General features: G+C 36.7%; 1 protein-coding gene across 6 annotated transcripts; it reads right to left on the bottom strand.

The window, feature by feature from the left end:
* Window positions 1–3,564: 3,564 nt before the first annotated feature.
* LOC126592719 (pentatricopeptide repeat-containing protein At5g03800) lies at window positions 3,565–8,212 on the bottom strand. 6 transcript variants are annotated; one of them, XR_007612764.1, is made up of 3 exons: window positions 5,360–8,212; window positions 4,623–4,779; window positions 3,565–4,401 (listed from the first exon to the last, which is right to left on the bottom strand). XR_007612764.1 is itself a non-coding variant. In XM_050258485.1 (2 exons), the coding sequence occupies exon 1, from the start codon at window positions 8,078–8,080 to the stop codon at window positions 5,363–5,365; it is 2,718 nt and encodes a 905-aa protein (XP_050114442.1). In that variant the 5' UTR covers window positions 8,081–8,212; the 3' UTR covers window positions 3,565–4,401; window positions 5,360–5,362. The 6 variants fall into 6 exon arrangements, 2 of the variants coding, with proteins under 2 accessions (XP_050114442.1, XP_050114443.1); XR_007612765.1 differs by having other exon boundaries at window positions 4,680–4,779; XR_007612763.1 differs by having other exon boundaries at window positions 4,722–4,779.
* Between the last annotated feature and the right edge of the window lie 824 nt (window positions 8,213–9,036).

Here is a 9,036-nt window from a genome sequence, read left to right as displayed (position 1 = left end):
GTTAGAATCGAATTCTTGTTCATTTTCACTTTGGTCTGTCTTTTAACTCTAGCACTTGGATTACTCGGTTTTCTCTTCTTCAGAAATTTTTAACTAATTAATTGTCTTTTTTACTATGCATTTGTTTGCTTAGTGGCCAGCTTACCACATTTATAACAATTACCTTTGTTTTGATCTTTGGAATAATTTTTACTAAATGATTTTTTTCTTCCAATTTTTGTTAGGTTTACTTTTTTCATAGAATTTGTTGGTGTTAAAATTCTTATATTTATTTCGTTTGTCATACTTGTGATATCTTTTATTGGGTATTTACAAGGATATCTTTCTACTCTTTTCTTTTTACTAGAAGGAGCAATGAGGGGTAAACCGTATTGTTCACAAAATGTTCCTAACTCATATTTGGCTATTAATTTATCTTTGTTGACTTGTTTTGTTATTTTCATATCAATATACATTTGTAATCCTTCCTTATGGATAATATTAATAATATTTTCATAAGTAAACGTATTATATGGTATGATACCTTCTTCATTGACTAAAACTTGCCTAATTTTGTGTGCAAATAAGTTTGGTAATCCATTTATGTATTTTTCTTTCCAAAATGACTCTTTACTGTCTTTCTGTAAGCATTACCCTAGACATGAAAACGTCTTTGTACCACCTAAAATCGCTTAAGGTGGGGCATCTTAGATTACTTAGTTGATCATGTATTTCGGAGGTTACGTTACTTGGTGTTCCTATGAAGTGTTCAATTATTGTGAAGAGTAATGTGTTGAGTGCGTCTGGGACTCCCATACCAATTCTTTCATCAAATATAAGGGTTCCATCTTCATCCCTTTTTATTGCATGTTTTATTACATTATGGATTGTTCAGTGAGATGTTTTTCCCACCAGGAATGTAACATTCATGTAAATCCAGTGACTAAGAGATCAACAACTTCTGGTTGACTGAAATTATGATTGGTAACATAACTGTTACCAACCGTAGATACATGTTGTAATTTGTTTAGAATTTCTTGTTCTGATAAATCATCTATATTCCACTCATAGAGTTTATCTGCCAACACTAAGAATCGACTTTGGAAGTTTCTTTCTTCAAATTGAATACCCGGAGGTGTTGGCCATGGATACCAATTCTTGGTAAGACTGGTTGGATTTATTTTGCCTTTGGTTTTTATTCTTTTTAATTTGAAATTTTGGAAAGCTTCTTCCAATTTTTCAATTGCGTTACTGTCTTCTGATTCTAAGTTTTCAGAGGTTGTTTCTGATTGTGATGTTTTGTTCCCTTTCTAATTTCTTCAACATTTTGGTCTATTTTTTCACTAGTTGAGTTTGTCTTTAGAGCTAGTTTACTGGATAAGCACTTCAGAAATTTACTAGGGATTTTTCTTTTGTTATGATTTTTTGTTGTGGTAGTCTGTCTATTTTACTTTCAATTTTTTTAACTATTTTCCTATGACATGTAAGCTTTGGTTTGTGAAATTGTTTCGTTCTATGACTGGTTTAATTCATGCATCTTCTTTAGGGATTTTACAGGGTGTGGCTGTTACTTTGTATTTGAGGTGGTGATTAGTATTGTTTCTTGTGGAGGGTGACTCGAAGAAATTAATGTTCTGTCTTGTTTAACCCAATTTTCTTTTGTAATTACTTCAATTTTCTTTTTTTATTCATAATATTCTTCAAAAAAATCAAAGAAGAATATATCAATCTTGTGTTTATTCATAAAAATTTTACATTTTTCGTAAATATCTAATTTTTTATCTTGGGTGTAACTTTGTCTAAATCTTTCTCTCCTTGCTATATTTTCTCCTGCTTTGATGTCAACTTTTAATGATTTCCAATGTATTTTAAATGGCCTGTTTAAAACTAATAATTGTTGGTTTACTTCAAAATTAGTTGTTGTTGGTGAAGTCAGATCATCTTGAGTTTGGATAGTTTTGGTTTGGACTTGGTTTTCGTAGCAAGGGTGAGCAACCTGAGAGTTTGTCCTAACTGATTTGAGTCTCATATTTATTAAATCATTAATTAATTTTGGTCATGTTCTAATATGTATGTTGAAGTAGATCCTGAAAAAGGAATTTCTAACTGGTTCTTTAGACCTAGTTGATTGACTTAATTCTTGAAGTTGGACGCTCGACTTCCTAGTAGGAGTGTTGAAATTGATTTTAACTGTACCATCAAAGTATTATTCTATGTTGTCTAGATTGACTAAGTTGTATAGGAACCAATCTGATAGTAAACTGATGGTAAACTGATGTCTAGCCATTTGATGGTTCTGGGTATTTTGATATTGGCATTTTCTTGACTACTTTGGATTAATAAAGTGTGTTTTCTGGGACTTTTGGCTATGACTTGGAAGTTCATGTTTACAATTGTGCGCTTGTAATGGATTTTGAAAATTAGAGCTAATGGTTGGACACCTTCCAAAACTTGATAAACAGAGGTTTTTATGTTTAATGTGAGTGATTTTAACATATGTGGGTCTGTTAGGCTTACTGTGAGGTCTGGGAAACAATTGAAATGGATTGGCCCGTTATATAGGCTTGACTCGATTATTCCAATAATGTTATCACTAAAATCAGTGAATCTTGCATCTCAGAAAGAAAACATGATAGAGGTGTTGAGGCAGCTTGTTGTTAATGATTTTATTGCGATCTATAAAAGACCAATGTGACTGTAATTATAACCGTATTTTCTATGAGCTCTTATTTGTTCTACTGTGAATAGTTGGCAGGTTTCATGTTCCTTACTGAGAGCATAAGCTTGCTCGACTGTTCATACATGGTGTTTACTTTTAAATGAAGAGGATGACCATTTTTACCTATAAATTTCTTTACTGGATATTTTGGGGATATTCCAATCTCCAAAGTTGACACATTCATTTGACTGAAATTCTAACTTTTGTTCTTCATTTACTATGTCTGGGATGCTATTTAAATTGGATCTAGAGCTAGTACTGGCATGTGAGTTTTTCCTAAATAGTCAACTCATTTTATCTAGTTTTTGGGTTTACAGTTATAAAATAAACTTCTACTTATTGGAACTCTAGACTTACTAGGTTCTCTCTCTCTCTCTCTCTCTCTCTCTCTCTCTCTCTCTCTCTCCCCTTCCTCCTCCTCCGCTCATGCCACATTCTCAGGACTTATTGTTTAGACTCAAGCTCTTCTGGTTTGGTTTGAGATCAGAAACTCAGACAGTTAAGAAACCAATGAACATATAAAATATTGAATTATTGCAAACACCAAAAACTAGGTAAGATGAATTAACTATAAATTACTTACTCAATTACCAATCACTTGGCTCTAATACCAAATGACGATATACCAGATGAGTATTTGTCTGGCAATCGATTTGTTTACTAGACGACAAATGAGATAAAATTGACTAGAATAGATTGATAACATGAATGTATAGAAATCTGGCCATGTGTCTATTTTGTGAATAAGATAAGAAATAAATACTTCAATTCTTTAATGACTAAGATTGCTAAGTAAAACAAGATCATACACTATGATGAAAATAATGAATTTAAATTAATGGTAGCATATAATTACTGAAAATAGATTTTGAAATCACTTCCTTTGTTAATCAAAAGACTTACAAATGTTGACTGTGGTACAATTTACTATATGGATTGAAAATTGCATTCAGACATCCTTCTTCTTCTAAAAATAAAAGCGTTTACAATGTTTGATTTCCTTGTATACAATGAGAACTCAAAGAAAATTTGAACTGAGGAAAAGATGTGCAAATTAACTTGCTTTCTTTTGTTTTCGGATTCTTCTTCTTATAGACTTTGGAAAAGGGGACTTAAATGATTGAGTTTTCTACTGTTGAAGCACGAGATGGTAGATGACTTGTTTTTATTGTTGATGAATGGTAAACTATCTGAATAATTGTTGTTTTTACTGTAGAACATGTTGAATGATTCCTCACTTTTACTGTGCGAATAATATCTGAATGCTTCACATGGTGTCTTGATTGGGGTGAAATGATGATTGAATTCTTCAAATGGTGACTGACTGCGTTCACATGACTTGAATTGTTGTTTCACATGGCTTTATGCAAATGGGTCTTGTGCTTCATGGTAGTCAGTCTACCTGGTGCTTTGACTGTTTAGCTTTGCTGATTGCTATGATGATGCATCTGATGATTGAGAGGAAGTTTCTTTTTCATCTTCATATTTTAATTGTAATTGTAACTGGGTTACCTGTGATTGTAACTATGCCGTTTGAACAAGAAGTTTTTGACCAAGGTCTTCAATTTCTACAACTTCGTGCTTTGATTTTGATGAGTCGGAAGACTTTTGACTTTAGAGAATATGCTGGAGTAAATAATTGTCAGCAAAAGTGAGCCAAAAGTGGGTCAAATTTCTTGCAGCCTATCTTCATCTTCTTCAAACTGCACGGTCAACAACTAAAAGCTTTGAGATTTCAACAAAAAACAAAATTCTAGATTTCTGCAACTTTTAAACAGAAAGGGAATGACTCAAACACCCTGATGAGCACCTGCCCTACAAAGCCTAGGCGAGCTTTTCGCTGCCTCCACAAAACGGAGGCGAGTTTGAATATGCGATAAATGTAGGATTACTAAAAAATGCGTTTGATTTGTAGAAAGTAGACCTAGGAATGAGAAACAGAACAGTAAAACTCTAAAAAGGATCAAAGTAAATGCCATGCCGGAGTGACGATGAACAGAATGAATCCTCAGAAGCTCTATACCACGTGCAGCAAACAATGACAGACGCTGCATCAGTATCCAGCTTCCACTAGCAAATCCCTATAGTATACTGACAAAGTTTAGAAACTAAAACTATAAGATAAATCCGACATGGGTAGTTTGCCAAATCTTGTGTGTGATTATAACGAGTTGGAATACCATGTCAAGAATGCTGTTGTGTGCTTATACCGAGAATTGTCGTTTTATAATGGAATCTCAACTTCCTTGGGTTTTTAGACGTAAAACCATGTCAAGAATGTTGTGCTACCACTCGACAATCAATCAATCAACAAATCTGTTCGAAGCACTTAGCTTTGCCTCATATCACAACATTTCAACAAATTTCAGCTTATTCCATATAACAATAGTTAACACTTAATGCTGCTAATGAAATTTTATCAGAATGTACGAATTTGCAGTTTACAGTAAAAAATGAATCGCCTAATTGTGATGTCTAGGGTTTCTCTCTTTTCTGCCAGAAGAATTCAGAAGTTTATCAACTAATCTGTAATTCAGTTCCACGGGAAAATTACGCTTTTAAATACAAATATGTTACAATGTCACCAAAACACTTAATTAGCCATCAAAAGGAACTGTTCGAACTTAAATTAGAGAAAAATATGAGGCGACGATAACTCACCGGTCACCAATAATCTTTGCATGAGCACTGACCACTAGATATACAATGAAATCCGGAAGCATCCCTGACATAGATTGCTCTTCTTGTGACAATCGACATGTATTTCAAGAACGCGTGGCAGTCTCCACAAAGAAGGATATTCTTCACTACGCGGATTGGTTTTCCAGGCTTCGTGGTCAGTAGGCCATAGGTCGCTGCTAACTTTGCACTGTGATAGTACAAGAAATCTTTCTTCTGGTGCTCTTCTACTTCATGAAGAACAAAGCTTGTGTCTGGCACATAACCGGCTTTTATGCACTCTAAGATGAGTATTTCCAATCCACTATATATGTCTTTTGCTTGGGGATGGGATTTATCTCTTGCATAGAATGGATGTATCTTGTTATGAACGATCCAACTTTGACTTGGGTGCTTCCGGAACCCCTTTTTCCTCATATCCTCCCTAACCATTTCGGAGCAGTGCCATCTCCCAGATGCCGAGTAGAGATTTGATACAAGTATGTAGGCAGATGGATCTTTGGGCTCCATGGCAAGGATACGTTTCACAACCCTTTTTCCAATGGTTGTATTTGTTTGGATTCTACAACTGTCAAGCAAAGCTCGCCAAACAATAAACTCAGGCTCAAAAGGCATCTTACTGATTGTTTCCTCTGCTTCATCCAGTAGACCCCAGTACCCTAGAACACCAACAAAGGAGGCAAAGTGCTCTGAGGTGGGTTCGATGTCATAAACAGTTTTCATGGAGAGAAACAAGCTACGACAAGCGTCAACTAAATTGGATGTAGTGTGTCTGTATGCTGAAATAATCAAAATAAAAGTAATCTGATCTGGTTTTATGCCAGTCTTCTCCATATTTGACCAGACAGCCAAGGCCTCATCGCCCTGTCTGTGGAGAAGATAACCAGCAAGCAAACCATTCCATGAAACTATGTCATGAGTGGGCATTGTATTGAACAACTTGACTCCGTCTTCCATGTTCCAACACTTAGTGTACATGCTAATTGTGGCATTTCCTACTCCTAGATCAGTTAGAAAACCGCACTTCAAAGCATGGCAGTGGATTTGTTTCCCCAGTTCATATATCCCTAAAGTTCCACAAAGACCAAGTAGTGAAGTGGATGAGACTTCATCCATAACCATTCTTCCTTCAGATTGATGATGGTGGAAAAGAGAAATTGCCTCGTCCAGTTGCCCATTTCGAGAATATCCACCAATCATTGATGTCAAAAGTACAGAGCTATCCTGCTCTGCCGGCCACCGATGAAACAACTTTTTTGCATCTGTCATCCGACCACACCTTGTATACATATCAAGTAATGCAGCTTCAATACAAGCATTTGACCCAAAATCAAACTTGATAATGAACCCATGGATTTGCTCACTGGTTTTACAATCCCTAAGCAAGGCACAAGCGTTAACAACACTAGTCAAAGTGAAGTCTGTCATCTCCATTCCCTCCTTCAACATTTTTGTAAATAAATCCAAAGCCCCCAAGCCTTCACCATTTCGACAAAAACCAGCCAGTACAGCATTATGAGAAACAGAATTCTGCTCGGGCATGTTATCAAACATCTTGATAGCCAAATCTACCAACCCAAATTTCATGTAGGCTGTAATCATTTCTGTCCACGTAATAACGTCCTTCACAGGCATCCTCGCAAACAAAGCATTCACACCGTTTACACTACCACACACAGCATAGAACCTAATAAGGGCATTGCTAACACTCAAATTGGCCTCTAAACCAATTTTGATAGCATGGGCATGAACCTCTTTACCTTCTCTGAAAGCATTGCTCCCAGAACAGGCGGTCAAAAGGGTTGAAACTGTGAAATGATCGACTCCAAACCCCTCCGTTTGCTGCAGTTCACGAAACAACTCAAATGCTTCATCATACATAAACTCCTTCGCTAAACTCGACATAACAGTATTCAAAGACGCCGAGTCTCTCTCGGGCAATTGATGAAACAGTTTAAGCACATAATCCAAACAGCAACATTTACCATACAAACCCATAAGCGCATTCGAAACAAAAACATAATCCAAGTACCCCAATTTGACCACCAAGGCATGAACTTGCAAACCCAAATCCAGCTCGAGAACCCGAATACAAGCAGTTAAAATTGCAACAAAGCTGTACTCGTTGGGCATAATACCCGAATTCCTCATCCGGAAGAAAAGCTCCACAGCCTCCTCCTCTCGACCCGCCTTGGAAAAACCCGAAACCAAAGTGGTGAACGACACAACATTTGGGCAGGAAAGGCTTAGGAAAACCAGGTGAGCATCCGAAACAAGGCCCAGTTTGAGATAAGCTGAAATGAGGGCATTGCCAAGATGGGTATCTTCTTGAAGCTTGAGAATTGATGCGTGTACGGCCCTGGCGAGCTCTCGGTCGCCGTGACGGGCGGAGAGGCGGAGCAAATGGATCAAATGGTGGAAGAATTTGTGGGTTTGGTGGCGGTCATTGGGAGGGTTTGACTTCAAGAGGGGTTGTGGGGATGGGAGGGACTGGAATTGGATTTGGGTTTTGAGTTTGGGGACTGAACTTGGAGAAGAGAGAGAGAGTGAGAGAGAAGGGTGAGGGTTTAGTGAGGGTTTAAGAGGAGGAGGAGAAGGGGAGTGAGAGAAGGGGCGTAGGGGAAGAGAAGAAGAGGAGGGAGGAGGGGGAGGAGGTACGGAGGCAACGGCGGCGGTGGGTTGGATAAAATTGATGGTGTTCATTTGTACCGAGGTGGGCGACAACGACCATAACCATATAATGTCAGCACAGAATAACAGATGGCGTCGGGACGAAGCTTAACCTTGCTTTGGATACTGGAATTCACCGGACATCATTGATATTGATTTGGTAAGAGCAAGTTTATCCCTAAAAAATAGTTGATCCAAAGTATATTTAATCTATCCAAATAAATAGTAATTGATTTTAATGAACAGTAATTGACTAAATGCATCATCATCCCTAAAAAATAAGCTAGCCCAAAGTCTAGTCAATTCGTATTATAATATTATTAATTATTTTATAAAATATAAATAAAAATTTTATTTTTAATTTTGGATAGAATTTTTAACCAATCTTTAACAATTTTTGTTTTATTTTTCTGTATTTTTAAACAATTTTTAATAATTTTATTAAGTTAATTAATTTGGACCGTTGGATTTTAAAAAGATTGAAATCCAATAGCCCAAAATTGGACACATGGCCAATGGTAATAATTCTGGCATTTTCCTTTTTTTTTATAAGTTTTTTTGCTGAAAAATTTGGACCGTTGATCTAAGAATCAGATGGCCCAAATTTTGCCACGTCACTAGCCGTTGGGTTTAAAATTCAAATTTTTTTACCATTGAAAATCCAACGGTTTAAAAAACTAGCCTTTGGAAATCCAACAGCCGTAGCCAAGCCACGTGGCCCATATTTTGAGCCCCTTTAGTGGGCTTGTAGTGTGGGTCGGCGCCTATTGCCTTGTCAAGGATACGAGCCCACACACCTGACGCAAAAAAAAAAAATAAATAATAAAAAAAAATCAGTTGTTCACTGGCGTCAACATGACGCCAAATAGGCCGATTCCTACCACAGTCCATTTTGGGCCAACCTACAAACTAGCTTGGACTTTACGCTGGCCTATTTTTAGGGGTGGAGTGGATTTTTTTGGGTACCAGCTTATTTTTTTTAGGCAATG

Source organism: Malus sylvestris, chromosome 12, assembly GCF_916048215.2.
Source record: "Malus sylvestris chromosome 12, drMalSylv7.2, whole genome shotgun sequence".
Taxonomy (NCBI): domain Eukaryota; kingdom Viridiplantae; phylum Streptophyta; class Magnoliopsida; order Rosales; family Rosaceae; genus Malus; species Malus sylvestris.
Note: the sequence above shows the minus strand (reverse complement) of the source record. Positions and strands in the feature narration are given on the sequence as shown.